The sequence below is a fragment of the Rhyacophila brunnea genome, unplaced genomic scaffold (genome assembly GCF_057557595.1).
Source record: "Rhyacophila brunnea isolate RB1 unplaced genomic scaffold, BYU_Rbru_1.0 scaffold_10, whole genome shotgun sequence".
In the NCBI taxonomy this organism is placed as follows: Eukaryota; Metazoa; Arthropoda; class Insecta; order Trichoptera; family Rhyacophilidae; genus Rhyacophila; species Rhyacophila brunnea.
This window is the reverse complement of record NW_028232752.1, coordinates 34,605,946-34,633,018: the sequence shown is the minus strand read 5'-3', so window position 1 is coordinate 34,633,018 and position 27,073 is coordinate 34,605,946. Positions and strand designations below refer to the sequence as shown.

Genomic DNA, 27,073 nt, shown 5'->3' with positions numbered 1-27,073 from the left:
CACAGGTGACCTTTAGACCGGAATGCAATAGCTTACAAATTAAAACCGCGAAGTAGGTTTAAACTTAAAATTAAAAGTTAAATGTCTCCAAGATAATATGATAAATTGATTTGATAAACCAAAAGTATTCATCCTCATCAATGGTTCTCAAGTTAAGCGGTTCTACAACTACATCTCAAACAACAAATATCAATTGAGGGTGATATGTATTAAAAGATTGTAATATTATATGCAATATATTATATATCTCTATACTTAATATATTATTTTATTTGAAATTAAATTGATGTCATAATCATCGGTCGGTATTAATCTCTTGCCGTTTAGTACTCCTTGCGTACCACTTTCTGACTGCATTTGTTGAGCTGTTGTTTACTCTTTGAGAAAAATATCCGTAGGTACGAGTATTATAGGTTTGTTTTGTGGACTCTCCGCATTATGCTCAACATGCATCTTTCTATACCAGGTTGTGCTACTTTTAGTTTTTGAATTGCTATATTATATTTATATTAGTGGGGCTCCATTCCCAGTTCGGGGTAACCGCTTTCTAGCCGCCTTGGCCACTCGCTCCATATTAGTGGAGGTTTCAGATAATCAATAAAAACGTAATTCAAATGTTTGGAGGAGTATCGGACCACTTCCTAAAATATAATAACGTCATCGCATTATCAACTAAGTCCGAGTATCAAGTAGGTATACGACAAGTCGGACAAATATTAAGAGGAATAAACTCTGACCTATTATATAGAAGAAAGATATTATATTATATGTTATATAACAGATCTCTTGAAAGATGTAATAATTAATATATTTTTCAAATTCACCCTTTTCAGACATACGTCAAGCAAATACAAATTATTAAGTGCTGCACCGGCTATACACTAAAAAACAATGCAATTTGTGTTCCGGTTTGCAACCCCCTCTGTGAACTCGGCACATGTGAATCTCCCAACAAATGTAAATGTTTATCTGGATATATAAATAATCCAACAAACAACATGAAATGTATTCCAGTTTGTAAGCTACCATGTCAAAATGGCCTATGCATCGCACCAAACTTATGTATGTGTAACCAAGGATTTGAAAAGAAACCAAACTCCCATGATTGTTTACCGCATTGCAAAATGCCTTGCATCAAAGGAACGTGTAGCAAACCAGACACGTGCACTTGTTTGGCAGGATATCAATTAGAAGCTCGCAATAAATATAATTGCTTACCCGTTTGTAAGCCTGAGTGTTCCAATGGAAAGTGCATAGGACCGAATAATTGTCAATGTAATGTCGGTTACGTTAAAGGTATAAATAAATTTTATTGCGGACCTCATTGTAGCAAACCGTGCGTTAACGGATTGTGTACAAAACCTGAGATTTGTTGGTGTAAAAAAGGTTACGTAATTGATCCAACTAATAAATATGTATGTAAACCTTTGTGTAAAACTGGTTGCGCAAATGGTTATTGTAAAGGTCCGGATGATTGTCAATGTAACGCAGGCTATGAAAAAAGCACTAATAAAACGGTTTGCTTGCCAAAATGCACCAAGCCTTGTATAAAAGGTATTTGTGTAAGTCCAGAAACGTGCAAATGTTTTCCAGGATACAAGTTAGATGCTTCGAATAAATATATGTGTAACCCTATATGCAAATCTGTTTGCCAAAATGCTAGATGTATTGCTCCCGAACTATGTCAGTGTAATGATGGCTTCAAAAAAAGTAACAATTCTTCTAACTGCATACCAAACTGTAAATTGCCATGTATTAATAGTATCTGCACAAAACCAGATGTATGCACGTGTAACGTAGGTTTTACAATGAATTTAAAGAACAAAAATGTGTGTAATCCTGTATGTCTATCAAACTGTGTCAATGGCCGATGCATATCACCAAACATATGCCAATGTAATAATGGGTACGATAATTCAAAAAATAAATCAATATGTAATCCAAAATGCAGCAAGCCATGTATGGCAGGCACCTGTTCTAAGCCTGAGACGTGCTCATGTCCAATTGGATTTGTGATCGATCTGAAAAACAAGTATGCATGTCAACCTGTCTGCAAGAAACCCTGCGTGAATGGCATTTGTTCTAAACCGGACACATGTACTTGCAATGCTGGCTATGAAATATCTAAAGATCCGTCAATATGCAGTCCAAAATGCAGCAAGCTATGTGTCGGCGGCACCTGTTCTAAGCCTGAAACGTGCTCATGTCCAATTGGATTTGTGATCGATCTGAAAAACAAATATGCATGTCAACCCGTTTGCAAGAAACCTTGCGTGAATGGCATTTGTACTAAACCGGACACATGTACTTGCAATGCTGGCTATGTACCATCAAAAGATCCGTCAATATGCAGTCCAAAATGCAGCAAGCCATGTCTCGGCGGCACCTGTTCTAAGCCGGAGACCTGCTCATGTCTAATTGGATTTGTAATTGATCTGAAAAACAAATATGCATGTCAACCCGTTTGCAGGAAACCTTGCGTAAATGGCATTTGTTCTAAGCCAAACACATGCACTTGCAATGCTGGCTATGAACTATCGAACGATCCGTCAATATGCAGTCCAAAGTGCAGCAAGCCATGTGTCGGCGGCACCTGTTCTAAGCCTGAGACGTGCTCATGTCCAATTGGATTTGTGATCGATCTCAAAAACAAATATGCATGTCAACCCGTTTGCAAGAAACCTTGCGTAAATGGCATTTGTTCTAGGCCAAACACATGCACTTGCAATGCTGGCTATGAAATATCTAAAGATCCGTCAATATGCAGTCCAAAGTGCAGCAAGCCATGTGTCGGCGGCACCTGTTCTAAGCCTGAGACGTGCTCATGTCCAATTGGATTTGTGATCGATCTGAAAAACAAATATGCATGTCAACCCGTTTGCAAGAAACCTTGCGTAAATGGCATTTGTTCTAAGCCAAACACATGCACTTGCAATGCTGGCTATGAAATATCTAAAGATCCGTCAATATGCAGTCCAAAGTGCAGCAAGCCATGTGTGGGCGGCACCTGTTCTAAGCCGGAGACCTGCTCATGTCCAATTGGATTTGTGATCGATCTGAAAAACAAATATGCATGTCAACCCGTTTGCAAGAAACCTTGCGTAAATGGCATTTGTTCTAAGCCAAACACATGCACGTGCAATGCTGGCTATGAACTATCGAACGATCCGTCAATATGCAGTCCAAAGTGCAGCAAGCCATGTGTCGGCGGCACCTGTTCTAAGCCTGAGACGTGCTCATGTCCAATTGGATTTGTGATCGATCTGAAAAACAAATATGCATGTCAACCCGTTTGCAAGAAACATTGCGTAAATGGCATTTGTTCTAAGCCAAACACATGCACTTGCAATGCTGGCTATGAAATATCTAAAGATCCGTCAATATGCAGTCCAAAGTGCAGCAAGCCATGTGTCGGCGGCACCTGTTCTACGCCTGAGACGTGCTCATGTCCAATTGGATTTGTGATCGATCTGAAAAACAAATATGCATGTCAACCCGTTTGCAAGAAACCTTGCATAAATGGCATTTGTTCTAAGCCAAACACATGCACTTGCAATGCTGGCTATGAACTATCGAACGATCCGTCAATATGCAGTCCAAAGTGCAGCAAGCCATGTGTCGGCGGCACCTGTTCTAAGCCTGAGACGTGCTCATGTCCAATTGGATTTGTGATCGATCTGAAAAACAAATATGCATGTCAACCCGTTTGCAAGAAACCTTGCGTAAATGGCATTTGTTCTAAGCCAAACACATGCACTTGCAATGCTGGCTATGAAATATCTAAAGATCCGTCAATATGCAGTCCAAAGTGCAGCAAGCCATGTGTCGGCGGCACCTGTTCTAAGCCTGAGATGTGCTCATGTCCAATTGGATTTGTGATCGATCTGAAAAACAAATATGCATGTCAACCCGTTTGCAAGAAACCTTGCGTGAATGGCATTTGTTCTAAACCGGACACATGTACTTGCAATGCTGGCTATGAACCATCAAAAGATTCATCAATATGCAGTCCAAAATGCAGCAAGCCATGTTTCGGCGGCACCTGTTCTAAGCCGGAGACCTGCTCATGTCCAATTGGATTTGTAATTGATCTGAAAAACAAATATGCATGTCAACCCGTTTGCAAGAAACATTGCGTAAATGGCATTTGTTCTAAGCCAAACACATGCACTTGCAATGCTGGCTATGAAATATCGAAAGATCCGTCAATATGCAGTCCAAAGTGCAGCAAGTCATGTGTCGGCGGCACCTGTTCTAAGCCTGAGACGTGCTCATGTCCAATTGGATTTGTGATCGATCTGAAAAACAAATATGCATGTCAACCCGTTTGCAAGAAACCTTGCGTAAATGGCATTTGTTCTAAACCGGACACATGTACTTGCAATGCTGGCTATGAACCATCAAAAGATTCATCAATATGCAGTCCAAAATGCAGCAAGCCATGTTTCGGCGGCACCTGTTCTAAGCCGGAGACCTGCTCATGTCCAATTGGATTTGTAATTGATCTGAAAAACAAATATGCATGTCAACCCGTTTGCAAGAAACATTGCGTAAATGGCATTTGTTCTAAGCCAAACACATGCACTTGCAATGCTGGCTATGAAATATCGAAAGATCCGTCAATATGCAGTCCAAAGTGCAGCAAGTCATGTGTCGGCGGCACCTGTTCTAAGCCTGAGACGTGCTCATGTCCAATTGGATTTGTGATCGATCTGAAAAACAAATATGCATGTCAACCCGTTTGCAAGAAACCTTGCGTAAATGGCATTTGTTCTAAGCCAAACACATGCACTTGCAATGCTGGCTATGAAATATCTAAAGATCCGTCAATATGCAGTCCAAAGTGCAGCAAGCCATGTGTCGGCGGCACCTGTTCTAAGCCTGAGATGTGCTCATGTCCAATTGGATTTGTGATCGATCTGAAAAACAAATATGCATGTCAACCCGTTTGCAAGAAACCTTGCGTAAATGGCATTTGTTCTAAGCCAAACACATGCACGTGCAATGCTGGCTATGAAATATCTAAAGATCCGTCAATATGCAGTTCAAAGTGCAGCAAGCCATGTGTCGGCGGCACTTGTTCTATGCCTGAGACGTGCTCATGTCCAATTGGATTTGTGATCGATCTGAAAAACAAATATGCATGTCAACCCGTTTGCAAGAAATATTGCGTAAATGGCATTTGTTCTAAGCCAAACACATGCACTTGCAATGCTGGCTATGAAATATCTAAAGATCCGTCAATATGCAGTCCAAAGTGCAGCAAGCCATGTGTCGGCGGCACCTGTTCTAAGCCTGAGACGTGCTCATGTCCAATTGGATTTGTGATCGATCTGAAAAACAAATATGCATGTCAACCCGTTTGCAAGAAACCTTGCGTAAATGGCATTTGTTCTAAGCCAAACACATGCACTTGCAATGCTGGCTATGAAATATCTAAAGATCCGTCAATATGCAGTCCAAAGTGCAGCAAGCCATGTGTCGGCGGCACCTGTTCTAAGCCTGAGATGTGCTCATGTCCAATTGGATTTGTGATCGATCTGAAAAACAAATATGCATGTCAACCCGTTTGCAAGAAACCTTGCGTAAATGGCATTTGTTCTAAGCCAAACACATGCACGTGCAATGCTGGCTATGAAATATCTAAAGATCCGTCAATATGCAGTCCAAAGTGCAGCAAGCCATGTGTCGGCGGCACTTGTTCTATGCCTGAGACGTGCTCATGTCCAATTGGATTTGTGATCGATCTGAAAAACAAATATGCATGTCAACCCGTTTGCAAGAAACATTGCGTAAATGGCATTTGTTCTAAGCCAAACACATGCACTTGCAATGCTGGCTATGAAATATCTAAAGATCCGTCAATATGCAGTCCAAAGTGCAGCAAGCCATGTGTCGGCGGCACCTGTACTGAGCCTGAGACGTGCTCATGTCCAATTGGATTTGTGGTCGATCTGAAAAACAAATATGCATGTCAACCCGTTTGCAAGAAACCCTGCATGCATGGAATTTGTATAGAACCTGATGTTTGTTTGTGTAACGCAGGATATGAAAAATCTAAGGAAACATCGATATTTGGCTGTTCTCCTATTTGTGATCCACCTTGTTATAATGGATCTTGTTATTCTCCTAGTGTTTGTAAATGCTTTGATGGCTATACTAAAATAAAAAATAGTAATGATTGCATTAATTTTTGTGAACTAAGTTGCTTGAACGGACAGTGTGATGCTAAAGATAGCAAATGCATTTGTAACGAGGGGTACGCTACAGCCGAAGATGATCCACATAATTGCTTCCCAGTCTGCTCAAACAATTGCATAAATGGAACATGCGTCAGGCCAGATATTTGTGAATGTTTTAATGGATTATCACCAGACCCTGAGATTACTTTTAAATGTCAGAAAAGCTGTGTACCTGAATGTATATTCGGAAATTGCTCAAAAGATGGCACTTGTGTCTGCTTTCCTGGATATATTGGAGAAAGCTGTTCGATAGAAAAGATTATAAATGCAGTGGTGACAAAACCTGAGAGCGTCAATGTTAGGTGAGTTATCGATATTATTATTTTATTTTGTTTTATAGTAAAACATTTAAAGCTGACCAGTTAATTACTAAATAATTACCACCTTTAATTGGCATTCTAATAGTATCTAATGGCCGTCTTATGGCGCCTAGTGCATCTTTAGCACTGATTTTGATTATAAAAAACACAATTACGTGATTTGTATGAATGTTTAGCAACACACTAAGCCCTTTGTCAAACTTTAATAATTAGAAAACACGCTCCTTATAAACAGAGTAGGACTCACATCAGCTGACATAATGCGGGTTTGGGTTTGAGGTTATGTTATTATTCACTTCTTGAAAAACTTTTTGTAACAATTTGGCGGCACACCGTTTGAAAGACATTAATTTAAATTTTAAACCAATGGAATATTAAAACAAAAAACACCACATCTAATATTTACACATATTCAAGATCATAATATATATATACGCTTTATGTTACTTAAAATATGATGTTTGAGTTCTTGAATATCTTGCAGGTTAAACAAATAAGCTTTGAGTTTTCTGTTGAATGACAAATTTGTGCACGGCACAGTGTAACCAGTTTTTTTTCGCAGGATTCAAGTTAACCAACAATTTACTTTTTGTTAAGTTTGTAAATATGTACTTGTCAAGAAAAAATGGTAGTTGGTACTCGTCTCTAGTTTTTATACTAAAACTAAAAACAAAGTTTTATTTAAAACTAACTTCCCGACTTGTGATAAATACGCTTCTACAGTGTAGTAGAATATAATATTAAATGCTGATTATACGTCTCACGAATGTTTAATCGAGAATTAAATTAAATTTGAAAACAAATTGTTATTGGAAAACACAGTCTATGTACCTCTGTATTGTATTAATAAAATATACGTAAAACACTGTAATTACGTGAAACCCACACTCACACCATGCAATGATAGTTTATCGAATAAACATAAACAAATCTTTTTTTTATGACTTTACCGAGTTTTTGACTGCGACTCACCGTCATATCGTCTCTTCTCATGTAGAAGAGGATTCGCCGATCAGGTCCTCACTCCAATTCTGTTAAAGAACTTTACAATTTTGCCAAGCTCCTCCATCCTACCCACCGCCAGGGCAACTTTAAATTCGTCGATATTCTCAAAGATATCCACAATTCGCACCTGTACTCTGTGTCGTTCATAATTAGGGCTATATATATCATTGTACTGCTATATGAATAATGCCCTCTAAAACATAATATTTATCTCAGAGCTGCGAATCGGTTCTTTCCATGAGGACATCAAATCTTTTAGGTACCCATTATGTGACCTGTTCTTAGCCTCAGTATCATCTTAAGTTCATTTTTCTTCAAATGAGACTACAAACTAGGGCACCAAACGTGGGGATGGTAGAATGGACTTACTCCATTTCCCCTTTTGGATAGTTTTTCACCACAAGGCGTCCCTAGCCCTGCGATGAAAATTTATACATATGCTTTGGCAAACTTTCTTTATAGCCCATAAACAAATCTTATTTGTCGCTAAACGTAGACTAAACCTAAACATGGTTCTAAGGTAAACATTAGCAATTAGTGGCTATTGCTATACCAAAAAATAACAAGCCTTAAAATGCGGCTGCCTTTTAGTATCAATTATTAAGATCCAGGGTCAAGATACTAATTGTAGGTACTTAAATTTCTTGTGATAAATCATTCGGAAATATAGGAGAATTGTGTATAGTGTACCACAACATATTATCATGAGCTGCGTCAATTATATTTAATTTTAAATATTAATTGTTTTAGGCATGAAGCGTCACAATTGAGAGTGGGATGGATATTAGGTGCCTTACTGTGCATTGGTTTTATTATCAAATTGGTTGATAAAATTATTCGCGAAAAACGGTATCAATCGCAGTTAATTATCAAGGAGTCAGGTATGAAATTTTCATTGAGTTTCTTTAATCTCTTTGGTTGGCATATTAATTCTATATGATATAATTTTTTTCAAATATAATAAATGTTTTTTTACATGTTCAGGAATTAATATTTTATTTTAATTTCAGAATCTTGGAGAAACAGCACAACTACAAAATTAGCAGAAGAAGAAGAGGAGCGAAAGAAAAAAGCTCGTATTTTTCATAATCCATTATATACTGGTACTCGCCGATTATCCGACAAACCTTTTACTGATAATGCCAAGCAGCCAGAAGAAGCCATATATACCGAAATGAAATTCAATGGTGAAAAAAGTGATTTGTACCCTACCCTAAGAACTGATAATAGTAATTAATTATTTAATTATTTAAATATCTTTAATAAAATATTTTTATTATAAGTGAACAACTCTCTAAATATATAACATACACAAAATAAAGCAAGTGTTAAATTTAAAAACAAAACGTAAGTATAACATTGTGAATATAAATAAATTTTCTAATGATGACTATCAGATGTATGATGGTCGGAACCTTATGTTCGGTAAGACGGCTGGGATAAAACAGGCCTCGATAACTGCATTACGACGACCATTTTATCCTAGCGTTAACTTTGTAATTTGTAAAATATTCATACATTCAATAAAAAAAATTCTCGCTTATACAGTGACCCACTTTTGTGTTTTTTATTTTTTAATTACGTATACATTAATATGTATGTATGATAATTATTATAGTGATGAAACACGTAATTAATAAATTACTATTAAATTAGTGTTGTTAATTGATAATGTCATGAGTTTCATATGGCAATTAAAGTATAATATTGTGTAAAATATGTGTCAATAATCCTTAAAAATAACAAATTATTATAATACGAGTATATGGTACCAATTTGATAACAATACAATGAAGCATTAAGACAAAATTAACCGGTCGTTTGTAAATAATAGTAAAGGTGTGTTAGGCACAAATTTTTACATTTTAAAAACATCTGTAATTTATACCTTTTATTAGTCGCATATTTTGTCTTTTTCCACGAACAATAAATAAAACTATTTCTAATGACATTATTTTTATATAATTTTCTCGATTGAATATCTTGATAGATAACTAACGTATATACGAGTATAATACGGGCACATTTAAATAATATGGTAGAATAACTATGTTTTTTTAATTATTAATAACCATGTCTTTGCTTTTTCGTACAAGGTGGTTGTTAGTAATTTTGAACAATCACAAAGACCCAATCTCAGGGAGCCCAGGGAGAAAAGCACATAAATATATTCTGTCCTCACCGGGATCGAACCCGGAGCTCTCGGATGGAAAGCCAGCGCTTGACTCACTGAACCACGAGAGTCGCCTATTAAACTACGTTAATATTGTATAGATTAAAAATATTTTCTATAGTCACCAGTTTGTTGAATATAACACAAAATATAGGTAGGTATATAATATTATTTATTCGACAACCATCTCAGTAGGTAGTATATCAAATTCATATTTTTTTGGTTTCGGGTAATATAATATTATATTTATAATAAACAATGTATTTCCTTATTACATAATATATAGGTACGTCTTAATAATTGAAAATGATTTATTATAATATTCACGTGGGCAAAGTTCAAAAATAAATTATTCTTGAAACTAAGTATCAAATTATGTTTTGATAAAATTTTAGAAGAAATTAACATAGTAGAAATGTACCTATTTAGTGTGATAATAATCTTCTCAATTAACATAATTGGACGAACCTACAATATTTTTTACAGAGTAAAATAATGATGCTGACGGGTGTTATACTCCCATTTGATGTTAGTTGCAGGGATTTCGTTGTGATTTGGGTAATATTTAATACTTGATTTGTGAGAAATACGCATATTTTTATGATTTGATTATAATTTAATTATTTTATGACTAATTTGGATTGTTTCGAGGCGCCCTTTTAAATAGTATGTCATCCATTTCAAAGAAAGTCGTCGCTGCAACGTTCAAATTACAAAAAGGGAAGACACATAAATAAATAAGAAAAAACTTTTACATGGTTCATTACCCGAATATATTTTTGGTTACATATTATTATTATAATGCATTTTTTTGAGATGATAAAAATGTAGGTATTAATTCAGTTTCAAAATTCTTTCAAAAATGTAGAATTTGCGTTGTTGCCTTTAGGCGCATTTGGGTAACTATAGCTTCACTGATTATAACAAAAAAATCATTCACATCAAGACTCAATATTTTGTTTCTGATAGTCATAAGTGAAAGTAAGTAGATTATTCAATGCTGATCTTGAGACGATGCTCCACAGAGCGACGATCCCTCCTGACGCACCTTTGAGATCCCTTCACGCTCCTGTCTTTGAAATATCCAGGAAGACAAATGCAGAAGTTGGGGCCTGAACAGATTCCATTGGGACATCCATTAGGACAGTTTCCCACGCATCTGAAACACGATTACAAATCTTTATGAATACACAATTTGATTGATCTGGCATAGAAAAACAGAAAACAGAAAAAAGCATGATACATAATAAATGTACACTAATCAAAGAAACAGAATTTTACTATATACATTAATTCTTCTTTTTCTTGCTATTGATTGCTAAGTCTATTTTTATTCAGTCTTATACAGTTGAGTTTTTAGAGATCTGCCGAAAGTGTGGTGTGGGTCCGTCCATCACAATGTGTATGATCCTAGTTGTCAAGTGTTCTTATAGTGCAGTCATGTCCAACTTCAAGTAGGTTATGATCTAGGTACTATCCAGTATCAAAACTGGCAGTGATCTACTGCACTGTTCTACTATCATTCTTTAAATAGAAAAAAATGTATTTATTTGACTAGGATTAGGACTTACAAATTAAACAACACCTATTTTTCGCTATCACAAATAAATACTCAACATCCCATCCGTCATCTTTTGAGTAATCATTACACTAATCGTCACATTATTCTCCTACTGTACATAATATAGCCTACTGCACGACAGTAATGTTAGCATAGGGCCTCAGTGGTAGCGTTTTGCAGTGCGGAGCGTGCAACGTGCATATTGTGTACACTTGTTTAACATGCACACCGCACGCCCCGCTTCGCAAAACGCTGCCACTGAAGCCTTACACGAAGGGTAAACTACGCAACAGCTTATGCGCAGAGATTAACATCTTCTCTGTGAGTGATACAATCCGAACCAAACCAAGTAAAACGACGAGATCACACGGGCTTCCCCATGATCCATTTGATTTAATTTTTAATTACACGATTTTTTTATGTTTTCACGATTCAATTTCTATAGGTCTATGGTGCGATCGACCAACATTCATCCCGCAAATGACGCGTTGGACACGTCATGTTTTAGTGTTTCTTCATTACAGGTATATATATACAGTACTCTCTCAGCAATCCGCTACCCCAAAAACCAGACAATTGTCCAATTAGTGAAATTACGGCGGATTATAGTGCATACATACAATATGTAGTAAAAATTAATACAGGTATTTCGTAAAAAATAGTTTATTGAGAAATTTGTACGAGCTAATTACGGTTTTATTTATCATCAAAATCAAGTATTTACTAAATTACACATATTAATTGACACAACCAGTTGTTCAGTGAGGCAGATATTCTTGAATGGCTTAGGATTCCTGGCTTTCCTTATGACCAAAAGCTTCATTTTGTGTGTCCCGGTTGCATTGGAGCACGGCATAGTTGTGATGCTGTCTTTGGTACATTACTTTCTTCGCGATGAACGAACGTTTTACGAAGGAGAAGTTTCCAAAATAAACCTGCCTCATCTGCGTTGTATACTTGTATGCGGCGGACTACTGAATTTGACAATCAAATATCGGCGAATTATAGAGCTTGATTTTGTGCTTTCAACTAGTAAAAATAACGGCGGAGTATAGTAGTTGTCGGATAATCAAACGGCGGATTACTGAGAGTAGGTATACTGTATCAGAAAATTACACAATATAAATACAATATGATGAGTTAAAATTCCTCAATAAGTAATTATTCTGATTTATTTCTTTTTGCATTGACAATTTATCTCTGAACTGAAAGTTGCATCGATGTACAATAATTATTACCCAGTTGCCTTTGAACTGTGCTACTAGCTACTTGATGTTATCAATTGAAAGACTTACTTATGGGGATCGCTAGCATCTTTGACAAATCCTTGCTTGCAAGTGCATTGATCAGGACCGGTGCAATCTCCGTTCAGGCAAGGCTTCGTGCAATGCGCCGTGCACGCATTTCCTGCTGGGTCCATAATAAATCCTGGAGCACAACTGCACTTCTCGGGAGCGATGCATTCGCCTTGGGCACAGCCACTAGAACGAAAAAAACTTTTGTAAAGCAACTCAACGTGTCAATACGCGTATTAATGAATATATTTATTAAGTTATGTTATGTTAAGTTAAGTTATGTTTATGTAATATTGGAAGTATATACAGTGGCAGACTAAGATGTTCTTACGACCCGAAGTGCCTATAACATGGGTTCCTTCCACTATATCAAAATTTATTCATTTATTTATTATTTTTTTTATCTAAAACTTTAATTTTCCAATGAAAATGTAATTTGTGTTTAACATTATATTTTTATTATAACAAAGAGAATAAATAAGAAAAACATTAGCCATATATGTATCTTTTACAAGGATGTACCTACATCATAATATCGGTGGCGAGCAGGTCCATAGATGATGTGGTTACGAGCACACTCAGAAATATCAATAAAATAGTACGTCATAGCATCGTTTGAAATACAGCATATTATTATGTTATATACATAATTTTCTATATTGACATGACTCAAAATTATTTTTATTTTTTTAAAGTCTGGAAGGTCCTCAACGCAGCGCGCTCCAGTCCACTAAAGTAGTGAATTTGTAATGACATAATATCAACAAAAACTAAAACACGCATTACACTGCGCGAAAGTCCTTGAAAAGAAATGTTATAATTTGGAACACCCAGAAACATACATAATAGAAAATATTTTTTGACACGATATTGATCCGGAACGGGGCTCGCACTTGCATTCATTGAATTCTACGTGCATTACCAATTATTAGGCCATACATACAATATAATCATGACGAAATTTTCATGTCAAGTCTTTTTTAGTTCCGGTGTCCGAGAATTTTCGGTAATAATCGACTGTTTATCGATCTTCCGCTTTGGTCGATAAGCGGGACGTGAAAATATAACTAAAATCAATGTGATATATCTCATATATCCGCACTGTATTGTATCTTAACGAAATAGTGACTCGACGATTAGTGGAAGAAAGCTCTTCTGTTTCCGAGCAAATCGTAAGAACTTTACTAATGAGGAAATGAAGAAATATAAAATTTAAATTAAAAAGGTTTTTACGGTGATATGATCAATCAATCTATAGCAGTGGTTCTCACGTGAAACTTAACTGTGGCCGCACAATTGACATTGACAGTTATATGGAAACGTCTGGTGGCCGCACCAAATTTGACTTTTGTTGTGATTGAAAAAAATAAATCTAACCTTTATTTACTAAAAAATAGATGAATTTATTTATAGACAAGTCATTTGAACATTTTAGTACAATAAAATTATTTAAAAATAATGGAAATGGAAATTCCTCATTACTCCTTTTTCCAATGCAAGCCGCATGGCTGCTTCTAAGTTTACATCTGTCAACAGTGTCAACTGGTTTCGATATTTGTTTTTTATGAAGTGCATTACACTGAATGATCTTTCACAGTATAGAGTAGTAGGGAAAATCGACAATATTAATAAAGTAATTGCTGCCAATGCCAGAAACGGACTATTTCACACATGATCTCATTACAAAAACACATTATGGATCATTTGAGCGTGGAAAGAAATTTTAGACGAATCATGTGTATTCTTCAACCAATTTCATAATTTTATAAATAAATTTTTGAAATATTATTCTGTAAAGCGCTACTAAGAGTACCTCTGATCTATATTATGTTTACCGAGAGCAAACTGGTGCACAGTGTCCCGTTCTGTCCATCATGTAGCCTTGTTTGCAAACGCATTGGTTGGGTCCAATGCAGTCACCGTTGGTGCATCCGTTGTCGCAATGGGGGGCGCAGGCACCGACCTGGTTTAGTTTGTATCCACTTTCGCATGTGCATACTTCCGGAGCAGTGCAGTTTCCTGAAAGAAGCTTAGTATTAGATTAATGTTTTATTTATCGATTCTATTATATAAGTCATAACAGTAATAATGGGTAAAATATGTGGCGAACAATGCCAGTGTTTTTCTTGTTATATTCCATTGTTTTTGGTTGCTATGGTTTCCTGACCTCATATTTTCCGCCTGTCACCGATGTTGCCATCTCTGCTGCATAGAATAATCAAGACCAAGAATAATAAAATTAGTATATTATGTCGGTGTGTAGGAAATTGTCATTTTTTTTTTTAATTCCGTCTTCACTTATGGCGATATGATTTAGCGCACTTGAGACTCTTGAGACTTCGTGATTGTATGTATTATTTAATATAATGAATTTTGAAATAGCAAAATGCTTTTTTGATTAACTACGTATCAAAATTGAATGAGAAAAATATACTTATATTAATCATATAAGAATGCCGTAGTGGAAGTGAAAAAAACATGCTACGTGTTTATTATTATTATCGTGTCATCTCTGTTAAGCTCTTATACCTGTGAATTAGAAGTCAGTCATAATTATTATTGCAAATGATTTGTCTACCGGTGGTAAACCCGCTGGCCGCCATTATTACTACTTTATTACGATGCGTCAAATTTATTGAAGGTAGGTTGTTGGTCAATATTTCATCAGTACCTGTGAGGAAGTATCGAATCTCACGGTATGGTAAATTACCATTTTTTACCCTAACCTAACCAGACCATATGAACAATCACGGAGAAGAAAATATCATTTTTCGCAGAATAATTATTATTAGCCATTCGCTCTACCCATTGGGTCCCTTTATCTCGAGAGCTTCTCTCCTGGAAAGTTGATAATACTATCCATACAAATATAGAATGCTCCAAACCACTCAGCCTCTCACCACGTCCGGTGTTAATCAGGCATATCAAGAGGTACTACATTTGATGTGAAGCATCACCGATTGTTTATTCCTGGAAATTCTTCAGGAGTACCTAGTTACCCAAAACAGTATCCGGAGTATTGTACGTATGTAGTTCACCGTACCGTGAGCTGTTGTATAGCGTTGTATAATTGTAGAATTAAGAATAAAATTCATGTATAAATAGAAAAAAATACGTAATAGAAACCACCAGAATACAAGGAAAGACGGAAAAAAATAGATAGGTGAGTAAATTATAAATACAATCATATCGTATATATTTATATAGAATTCTGAATGATTTAAAACTATGTTATCAAGTAGATGCTCATATGTGTCAAGTCGTACTAATCAAATCTATATTCTTGTTGAATCTCAATAAAATCGGAACACAACGAGCGTCATAAACGGGTCATTTTTATTTCAATGCTATACGGCCATCTCTTTCTGATACATTATCTAACGGTGAACTTTCCTACGGCAAATTGTATAAGTACGATTTACATGTAACCACCCAAGTCGCCACGCATTCAAGTGTTGTTTAACTAATTACTATCCACAGGATGTAAACGACGAAGCAACATATTATGTTCTCAAGATCTGGGAATACGAAAGAAGATTAGTGAACGACTAGGATTCTTGGAGGCGGCGTGTGGTATCCATATGCTCCACCTAGTGAGCAGATATCGACCACGAAGAAAGTTCTTATGCTGTTATTTACCGTGCATACATCCCTTGGAACACTTAGGAATGCAGAACTTCATATTTTGTTCTTCCGTGTACCCAGTGTTGCAGGCGCACTCGTTGTCAGGGCCGCAGTGGCCGTTCAGGCAGCCGATGGGGCATGTGGGCACGCAGAATCCATCCAGGTCGAGAACATGGTCAGGGTGGCATGCGCAGACATTCGGGGCAATGCATCTGGCGTTGACGCACTCGTGCTCGCAAACTGGGTCGCACATCCTAAAGTTGTGGGCATTGCGCTCGTACCCAGGGCAGCAGCCTCGGATTTTGCTCATCGATGGCGTTGACTGTGTTTAAAAAAAACGGATAATTTACAATCATAGTTAAATTATAAAATATATAATAAATTAATTTAATCCCACCACCTTTCAAAAATCTCAAGAATCTAGAAGTACCCATGTAGGTAGGTATATTTTATTTTGCTTTTAGTGATAAATCTAGACACTATAAAATGATATCTCTTCTGCTATTTCGACTGGTGTCATATTTCTAAATAAATACCTATTCCACATAATTCAATAGAGGTCGGGATCGGTTTCATTCGACAAGACATTCTAAACCGAATTCAACATTCCTGCTAAGCAGACCAAGTCTGTACGGAGATTTATTCAATTATATGGAATAAATATTACAAATTATTGTGTTTTATTTGAAGTACCTAATGTCGCAATACCTACAATGTATTTACACCACAAATCTGTTGATAGATAACACCGTTAAATAGTATTCTAATAATTTTAAAATTCACATACATTTTTTTACACGTAGTGAAAATTACAAGCTATTAATTTAAGACGTTCACATCATGACATTTAGAAAGAAAGAAATATTATTAAAACAGTATTACATGTTATATAAAAGTTATAAAATACTAAAAAAGTGTTAAAGGTGTGACAGTGTGAACAGTGAATACAAAAAAATATAAAATAGATACAAGGATGTACCTACACCGAATGAGCTAAGCACAGCCAATTGTAAGAATTTATAAAACAATGCCCACCTATGCTCATACTCACGCAGGTGGAATGTGTCAATCGAAGTGCTTTGGTTGAACAGAGTTATTGCCTTCCCAATTGGCATTACCAATGGCAGGTTAGTTCTGCACCTTGGGAGAACAAACAACTGATGCTCCCGATTTCTAAGATTATTTAATATTTATTTAATTGATTTAATTATCAAGGACACACAGGTCAATACTACCAAGAATGGCAGAGTTATCATTTTCACCGCGTATAAGTCGGAAAATCGGTCGGTATTATCAGAATAATTATGAATAATTTGTTAAGCACAATGTTGTAATTCAACTTCTGAATGAAACCCGTTCGTCCGTTATTCAAATGATTTATTTTACTGTATTAAAAGATAGAATATTGTAAATAAATTTTCATGGAACGTTATTATGAAATGTGTTTTGTTTGCAAACTATTTCTTGAATCAAAAATATGTTTTTGACCAATATCAAAAAAATATTCATTTTTGTCTATATTGGTTCGACCTCATCGTTGTGTGACTGTTAATAATAATATTGCAATCCCCAAAATAAAAGAAAATGATGAACCGGAGCGCTTGATAATTTCTCAAAATTATTAAAATATGCTCGTATTTTTGTTATATACCTACCAACCTGATGGGACATATTTAATGCAACATCTGACAAGCATATCATACAAATTCGGGTATGTAATGTTTTTTAGCACCGCAGGCGAATGAAAACTAATTTCTACAATATATACTGTCAAAAATGGTATAATTCACTTATATTCCTTTATCTATCGAGCATAATAGAGTGCATGGTATAACCCCGTGTGAAATTGTTTTTTTTTTTTTTTTTGATGAGGAACAATAATATTTTTTTCATAAAAATCTTACCCCATTTCCAGCTGGAATATTATGTGGATCTTTGACAAGAGATGCTGTTCTGTAATGAAATAAAAATAAATATTGAAATATAAACACTGTGTAGGCAAAATGCTATCGTATTTTCACAATAATAATTAGTCAATTACTTCTGCGAATATATTTTTTTTTAATTTTCGAGGAATTTCAAAAAAATATATAATATCTTAAATGAAATGTTTTCGACCATGTCCGATCCTAATAATATCATAATACGGGCCTCCACAGAGTGGAGGTTTGTATTAACAGATTTTTGTTTTTTACGAGAAATGGATGTCAGCCACTTGTTCAACCTATTAGGTCCATACTCTACACAAATTGAAATGAAATGAAATTTTTGCAATAGTCAAATATCTGATGTTTGCAATAAACATAGACAGGTACCAAATTGAGATTTCTTTAAAACACCATACCGAGTCGCTAAAACAAGTTTACGTAGGTAGTTATCCAAAAAATATACATTTGCATAACAAAACAATGACATAATAAAAAAAAGTTCAATAACCTATGTGTCACATAGTGTCCTAATAACAATATTATCTAGCAATAGCTGTCATTGAGACACGGAGAATTATTTTTTGAAACACATATTGTAGATATTTTAACCTTTCCATATAATATATTATGTACACATCGAGTAGCAGATGTACTGGACTCTCTAGTCTCAAGGCTTCGATTAAAACAGTTTATTATTACGTAATTCAAGCCAAACGTGACCAAGGTAGATAATAATATATTATAATATGATGCACACCTATATCTAATGGTTCGCAACGTTTATATGTATAGAACCAACATGTTCTTAATCATTCAAGAAAAAAACCTCACATCGAATAGGATTACTGCTACAACATAATTGCATGTTTAAATCAAAATAGAATTAAAGTTTATCATTTGTATAATGATGGTTTAATTACAGCACAACATTAGGTTGACACAAAATTTACCGCAGATTTGCTAGTATGACTAATTATTATTATTAACTTATATTTCAATTCCAGATTTATTTTGCCTGTGAACTTTATGGTTGTTCAGAAATATATGAAAAACTAGTGTAACTCATTGCTTTGGTTGTAAGATAGAAATAGTCAAAGCTCCAATCCGTGTTATTAGAATGTTGGGAAAGAAAGTATTCAATATTGTAGTGAGCAGGCAATAGTTTTTATACATATGCTTGTGAATCTTTCTAGGCACGGAAAATTGCTATTATACAAGTTTGTAAATACACATAATATAATATTTACTAATATTTTAACAACCTGTTTCCTATTAATGTGGACCAGTGTTACCCACCCTACATTAGAATAATATAACTAAAGAATTGTCACTACTTATAAATTCACAAAAGAAAACAAATCGTAAATCATTAAAATAAAACATCTTTAATTTTACAAAATATAATTTAAAATAAAAGACATTTTGCCCAAATGGGTTACATATGGGGTTAAATAATTTAGCCCTGTATGTAACTAGGTATTCATTTTTATTCTCCTGTAAAATGTGTGTTTGGATTGTATGGACCTAATAGGTTGAACAAGTGACTGGCATCCATTTCTCGTAAAAAAAAATAATATGTTTATACAAAACGTGGAAGTTCATATTATGATCTTCTTAGGATTGGACATGGTCAAAAAAAAGTTGCCGTTTGGCATTACGCCCCTTTGGTTTTCCAACGTCAATGTCAATTTAATGTAGTTATGATGAGGTTAATAATAATCATTATAAGCATTATAAATGTAAGAATGGTAAAATTAAACATCATCCGATATTTAAATGCCTAGGTAATCTTACAGAAATTTTAAATTGCTCAAAACTGGTGATTTATATTTAAATAAACTGACTACAAAACTGCATTAAATAAAATGTAAATCCTATCCATGTACGTAATTATGAAATACATAATTTTATTTTAATGTGTGTGAATTAACCCGCCTAAAGTAATAATTAATCTAATTGCAATTAATTTAATGTCATGAATAACTTGATGCAGATACTCACGGTACTTCTTGATAACATACGCCTTTTTCGAGATCCAAAGGCTTTGAGTTATTCTTAACCGTTAATGAAGATCCAGTAAGGTTTCTCATATTCGGGGATGATCCAGGGCTATGGAAAGTGTTTCCATGTTGACCGGTTGCTTGATGTCCAGACGCGTCGTAGCCAGCATGGTTATAACCGGCCGCGTTGTATCCACCAGCGTTATAGCCGGCCGCATTGTAGCCATCATGATTGTAACCGGCAGCATTGTAGCCTGCCGCGTTGTAGCCAGCAACATTGTAACCTGCCGCGTTGTAACCGGCGACGTTGTACAAGCTGCTGTTGTAACCGGCAGCGTTGTGACTGACTGCTGGGTGACCTTTCACACCCTTAACCGGCTCATGCTGAGGTAAGGCGACTATGGATGAGCAGATGCTCAGAGCCACGAGGAATGAGCACAGGAAGCGGTTCATATTTTTGATTCTGCAATAAATAATTTCAAAATTTTAGCAATAGTGATAATAGTATTACGAAAAATATACCTACTGTAGTATTATAATGGGCGATATAGCACGCATGTCAACTTCAAGTATGGTGTGACCTACTATCCAATAGGGGTAAAAACTGGCAATGACCTCTACCACACGTCCAGTGTAATTTTGCAACATAAACGTATTATGTTTGCCTGAGGATACTGAAGCGACAAAAATTTAGCACGCGTCTTTCTTTTGAATTTAACACCATCATAAAGAAATACTGAATTACCCATTCGTCGTGAAAACGAAACGTTTAGGTGGTTGGGCACTCATCGTCAAACTATTGTATAAAGAGCATACTGCGTGACTGTACGATTAAGCTTCGTCTTTGGTGAGAAGTGTATTACGACGAATTTACGCAGGCTTTATTATGGTTATTTTTAAAACGACTTTCACGTTAGGTGATTAAGGAAATAAAAGAAGGAATGGTGAATGCCTCCCCTTAAAATCTCAATGTAACATAATATATATTACAAATTACTAAATCTACACGCTTTTTACCGATGGCGCTATCGACCACAATCCATCCCACGATCGACGTTTTCGACATGGTTAAGGTTAATATAATATGTAGAGTACCAGAGTAATAATTAGTGTTTATTGGTAAAACGAAACTGGAAGCTAATAAAATAAATAAAATATGAAGACGTGTTATTTATATTAGACTTTTGAAATCATATACTATATGAATAAATTATATCATTATTATTCATAATATATTTGTTTTCTTAAAAGATAAGACTGATTACACCACCCACCAGTTTGTTTAATTTTAGTTTCGGGATACCAATAAATTTTCCAGCACCAAGAACAATGAATAGAAATAATTATTTGTTTATGTAGGATTTAATATTAAATGTATATAAATAATCATAACCTATAGAAGGATAACAATTAATAGTTTACGATTTTTTTATTTGTAATTTTATTAATTTTGTTTTTTAACTGAGTTATAATTTAATTATCAAATTAATAATTAATACTAAATGATTGCCATGTTGAATTGATAATTACATATTGATACTCGTATTACAATAAGAGAAAAATAAAATGTTCTCATATTTTATTAGGAATCAGGAATAATATATTTCGAAGAATCTTGTAGAAATCATGGCAAACGTAAGTAACTATTACAAATTTAATATTTTGAAAGTTTTAAAAGTTAGAATAATAATTACTTATGCATATTCAAATATAAACAGCAATTAAATGCGTTAAATTTTGAAGTTCGTACAAATTATCGATAGATTTAATTTAATAACACATAATTATCTGATATTAATTTCTTGACACTGAATGTAGAAATTTAAATATTTACTTTAATTTAATAAACATCTAATTAAATAAATATAAATGTTATGTACAAGAAATGTATTTTATGATTATTGTTTGTATTAAAACTGACCTTTTATTAGTAAACGATCCTGAAAAATATTCGGACAACACGCTCAACCAACAGCCTACTAACTACTGACCAGTTTAGGTAAAAATCTAAACGACAGAGATCTAATATTAAAATCATTCATGATTCGAAGAATTGTAGAATTAGCTTGAAACAGCGTCGATAAAAAAATAACACGAATCAAACGCTCTTAAATTGTAAATTATCTACTGAATTTGTATTAAATATCTTATGAAAGGGGAAACCCTGCACTCAAATGACTGTCGAAAATTTTATTTGAAACGTATCAATACAATTTTAATTGCTTCTTAAAGCTGAATAAAGATTCTTAAATTATGTAAACGAATATTATATTATAATAAATATAATATTAATATATTAATAAGATTAATAAGATTGTGTATCTAAAGTAATTATTATCTTTATCGAATTATGTCTTTGGGTTGTCATCGTGAATTCTGTCTTCTATTTTCTTCCACGTTTCGGGCTTGCTGGAGAGGCCATTCTCAGGAGATAATGTATTGAAGTGTATGCGTGTGAATTTGACATATTTACACAAAAAGAACATACAATGGCGACCCAATATAATATAAAATAATCATGAGAGTTTTAAACAATATGATATTATCATATATTTCACAACCAATTCGCTTTTGAGTCCACTCATAGCACAAACCTTATTTTGTAAAACTCAAGTGTATTAACAACATTAAGAGCATTCAAAATCTGATATTGCGCCTTTTAATCCTTACAGCGTTGACGGCACAGCTGTTGTGTCGGCATTAGATGGCCATTAGATATAATTAGCATGTTATTTTAAGGTGGTAATTAAATAGTAATTAAATCTTCCGTGGCGAATGAATTTTAAAAAGAGTTCTTTTTGAACGTACGATACTCTGATTCTCATTACGTTTTTGAGTTTTGTATCTATACACAAGAGCCAATGTATCGCATGTCCAAAAATAACACTTTCAGGATAACATAATTTAAGATTTTCCAGTCGCTTGATGTCTATGGTCTTTCTATTTCTTATAGGGCTTTCATATTTTGGTTATGGATAGTATTAAAAGGTGATTTGGCCATGAAAGGTATGACACTTATTATGTATAAAATCTGTACTTAACTCAACTAATTTTATGCAAAGTCGTACCTACACTGACTCTGTTTTTAGCTACGTATTCCGCAGAAAGGAAGGCAAACCGGAAATGGTTATGTTATTTGATCAGGTATGTGTAATACTTATATATAGTCACTATATAAAATTATAAAAGGACAATATTGTCCTTTTATTGTACTGTTATGGCAGACGGTTATAATTGCAGTTTTTTCACTTTTTAAGTTTTCTTCTTCTATAATATGTTCCAAATTGTACATTCTTTGGTGTGACAAAATCAGGGAACTCAGAATTTCTGTTCTGTGGGCAAAATATTAGAGCGCAACTTTATTGGTCACAAAGTAGCGTTAAAAGATATCTGCATCTGACCAAATGTGAAAAAATTTGATATGGCAATAAGATATATCTGCTTAAAATGCAAGATAAATAAAACTTCAATCTTTTTGTCATCACAGTACCGCAGGTAGGTATTCTTCATTTCCAGAAAGTATTGCATTGATAATATTATCGATTGATAATTAATATATTATTATTTTAATTTGAATATAGTGTAAATTATGTGTACATTCTAGAATCTATGGTGGTTACATAAATTTCTCAGAATTATTTTTAAAATATGTATGTTAGATATTTTAGTGTTAGATGATATCATATCTACATTCACGTAATTGAAAATAATTTACTATGATAATATTATGTAGAAAATTACAGTGATGAATATTAAAAGTTGTATTTCGTATCCTGATAATAGACTTCACACAATATTACCTATATTAACATTATAAAATATTAATTTTATATTAACCACCTAATCAAGTTTACCTTCAAATAAATGTATGTAGGTTTTTCTTTTTATCCATTTCTGTGGGTCCATTCTTTACATAAGGCGGCTATCGGGAGCTATCGATGGTAGTTTATCATATTTATGTAATGAGTTATTATATTTTTTACAATAAGTTAGCCGTTTAAACTGTTAAAACTGTATATCTCTAAAAGTTAACACAGCCAAGAGAGGAGTTGTTAAGACATAGCAAATTTTGACAGTTTAGAGTGTTTTAAACAAATATGTTCAACTATGTTCACTAGTGTTCCGCGAATTTATCATATGAGTACCACAGTGTATTAAATCATGCTATAATTGTTTTATTTCCGTTTACTATGATAAATTTATGCGAAGCAGGATTTTCTTATTATCCTGCAACGAAGTCAAAGTCCAGGAATAGGCTCGACTCCACACCAGATATATAAATTCACCTTTATGATAGTGTGCCTGATATCAAGAGGATTTGCAATTCAAGGACCCAAAATCGTTTAAGAACTTCATACACTTACTATATTTTTATGTGTTATGTTTTAAAAATAATTACTAACTAATTATTGTTAGTTATCATTTTTTTAATTGTTGATAAATCATCGAATAAATGAAACTGGACAAGGTGTAGTTTCAGCAAGATGGGGCCACAGCCCACAGCGCCAGGGTTTCAATGGATTTTTTTAGACAAGCCTTCCGCGGGCGGCTAATCTCCCTGAGAGGAGACGTAAATTGGTATGTGCGCCTGGCCCTTGATTTAGCCCCTGTGACTATTTCCGTGTGGTTATCTCAAATCCTTGGTTTTATAACGATCGTTCATGGACCCTGGAATATCTACAGAACAACATCCGAGCTGAAATTGCCAATTTTTCAATCGGCATGCTTCAAAGAGTGAACCGAAACATCCGAATCCGACTGAATCAGTGTATTGACAATGGAGATCGATATTTAAAAGATATTATTTTTAAAACGGTGTCAAATCTCTCCTGTGTCATGTGACAGGCGAAAAAATAAGAATATTTTTTAAACGTGTACAGTTTTTTTATTTCATTTTCAATAAAAGAAGCTCCCACGCCCCGCCCTGTACAAAATAAACAAAGTATTCCGTTAACATTTCAGAATTTCAGTGTTCCATCACAGGAAAAGTTTGATAAACCCTGTTTGTCTACACTGTATACAAACTTTTACAGTGAATTGTTATGCCATCTACGAAACTCATTATAACATGAGCGAACATTTTTTTTAAATATATATAAATAAGTTAGGTTAGGTTTTCATTCTTGAATTTATGGATTTTGCTAAAATTTGCTAAAATTTGCTATGAAAATTGAATTGATGTTCATATTGAATCTAATAAAATTGGAGACCGTATAGTATATGGTCACCTCTTACCGATAAGAAAGCTCACGGCGAACTGTGCTACGGTGAAATGTAATACGTACAATTTACATGTAACCACGGCGCTTCGGTCCATTTCGAGCCCTGGCCAGATAGTCAGATATCGCCATAGTCTCTGAAGTCTAAATTAGCGTCGATTTAAGTCGGTAATTTCACATTATGGTCGAAATCTAACAAAACATGTACAAGCATAGTATTTATGTGTAATTTCACAAACTATGTTAAGATTCAAAACTTCTAAACCACACCAAAATTATATTCCTTTAGCAATCCTGAAGCAGTGAAGTTAATTTTTTTAAGTGGTAGATAATACCTACTTATGCCGAAGACCAACTATGTATAGTCAGGCCTCGACACGAAACAGTGCTATTGCATATTCTTCGAATGCAATATTATGGTAAAATGGTGCTATTGAAATGAATTTGAAAAAAAAATGTAATCGAAAATCTTCATTCATATCGCATTGTATTCGAATATCATCAATCAATAACTAACACTACCATCGTATTTCACAATTCAGTGCGACGGCCTAAATATAGTCGGCATTGACTTAGGCATAAGAAATAACTATTCAGCTGATACCTTGTATAACATTTACGAGTACCTATTTGTTAACAAAACAACAATTCTTTAGAATTAAGATGAAATCATCGTATCATAGAAACCAGTAATGAAAATTTGCATATTACGAATTTGATGCAAGCCTCACGCGTACGAAATATTGCTCCATAATAATATATAAATAAACATAAGTAAATTAGTACTATTTTTCGCACCTAAGCAGACTACAATATAGTGGAGGTAATAACTAATATTAATATTCTGTTGTACGAGGTATGGTTGTGACTGAAATACACAACTGTTGGTTGACACTAGGGAATCCAATCCCGGAAAATTTTCGATACCTATGAATCCCGGGATTAGTAAACATAATCCCGAAACTTTAGGGATTGATTTTTTTATCAATCATAATCAATAATTATTGGTATATGTACAAAATCATTATGTCAGTGACGTGTATGTACCTGCACATGTCACAAGGGGAATCGCCGGATGCTCACGGATAATACATTTTTTGCTGCCATACGCAATCGTAACAACATCAGAAAAATAATAAATCCGTTTATTTAAATGAATTTAGACGACGAAAAATATTAAATAGAAAAAGTAGACCTCATTTAAGATGATGAATAATGTTTTAATGGATGTCAAATGCATTAAAATCTAAACTCGATCATAACATCTGGGGAAGTTAATGCATTTGTCGTCAATAAAAAAGTCATTTATTGCTATTTATTATCTCTCGATCTAAAATAATACCAGTATATCAGAATATCAGAAATTTGAAAATGTGACGAATCAACAAAAAAAAATCACTCCTTTCAGAGACTATAATAATATAATCAGTTCTAAGATCGCATTTCAACAGGACACCCACGGATATTTCACAAAAATATTTTGCCCATTAAAAATGTATAAAAAATTTTAATTTCACATTCGATAGAAAGATGGTGATATAAATTCAATATGGCACCATTTGACATCAGTAGATGGAGCAACAGCTAAGTGTAAAAAATGTGGTGTGTTGTTACAAAACTGGTGGGGGTAGTATCAAAGGACTGCTTGTTATCAATTGTGTTTGTATATATAAAAATGTAATATTAACTATTGAAATAAATGCGAA

General features: G+C 34.3%; 4 protein-coding genes across 4 annotated transcripts; 3 read left to right on the top strand and 1 right to left on the bottom strand.

Annotated features, from left to right (window-relative positions):
- The first annotated feature begins 878 nt into the window (after nt 1–878).
- Nucleotides 879–2,500, top strand: LOC147079133 (uncharacterized). The gene is made up of 2 exons (XM_085955905.1): nt 879–1,796; nt 2,471–2,500. The coding sequence occupies exons 1-2, from the start codon at nt 999–1,001 to the stop codon at nt 2,498–2,500; spliced, it is 828 nt and encodes a 275-aa protein (XP_085812031.1). The 5' UTR covers nt 879–998.
- A 1,248-nt stretch (nt 2,501–3,748) lies between these two features.
- Nucleotides 3,749–5,121, top strand: LOC147079132 (uncharacterized). The gene is made up of 2 exons (XM_085955894.1): nt 3,749–4,524; nt 5,045–5,121. The coding sequence occupies exons 1-2, from the start codon at nt 3,852–3,854 to the stop codon at nt 5,119–5,121; spliced, it is 750 nt and encodes a 249-aa protein (XP_085812020.1). The 5' UTR covers nt 3,749–3,851.
- Nucleotides 5,122–5,336: 215 nt separating this feature from the next.
- On the top strand, nt 5,337–10,344 carry LOC147079131 (uncharacterized). The gene is made up of 3 exons (XM_085953558.1): nt 5,337–6,544; nt 8,318–8,448; nt 8,578–10,344. Exons 1-3 carry the CDS (start codon nt 5,508–5,510, stop codon nt 8,802–8,804), a joined length of 1,395 nt encoding a protein of 464 aa, XP_085809684.1. The 5' UTR covers nt 5,337–5,507; the 3' UTR covers nt 8,805–10,344.
- A 145-nt stretch (nt 10,345–10,489) lies between these two features.
- Nucleotides 10,490–22,136, bottom strand: LOC147079130 (uncharacterized). The gene is made up of 7 exons (XM_085953572.1): nt 22,070–22,136; nt 20,150–20,611; nt 18,125–18,173; nt 16,236–16,542; nt 14,432–14,615; nt 12,597–12,782; nt 10,490–10,899 (listed from the first exon to the last, which is right to left on the bottom strand). Exons 2-7 carry the CDS (start codon nt 20,599–20,601, stop codon nt 10,731–10,733), a joined length of 1,347 nt encoding a protein of 448 aa, XP_085809698.1. The 5' UTR covers nt 20,602–20,611; nt 22,070–22,136; the 3' UTR covers nt 10,490–10,730.
- Between the last annotated feature and the right edge of the window lie 4,937 nt (nt 22,137–27,073).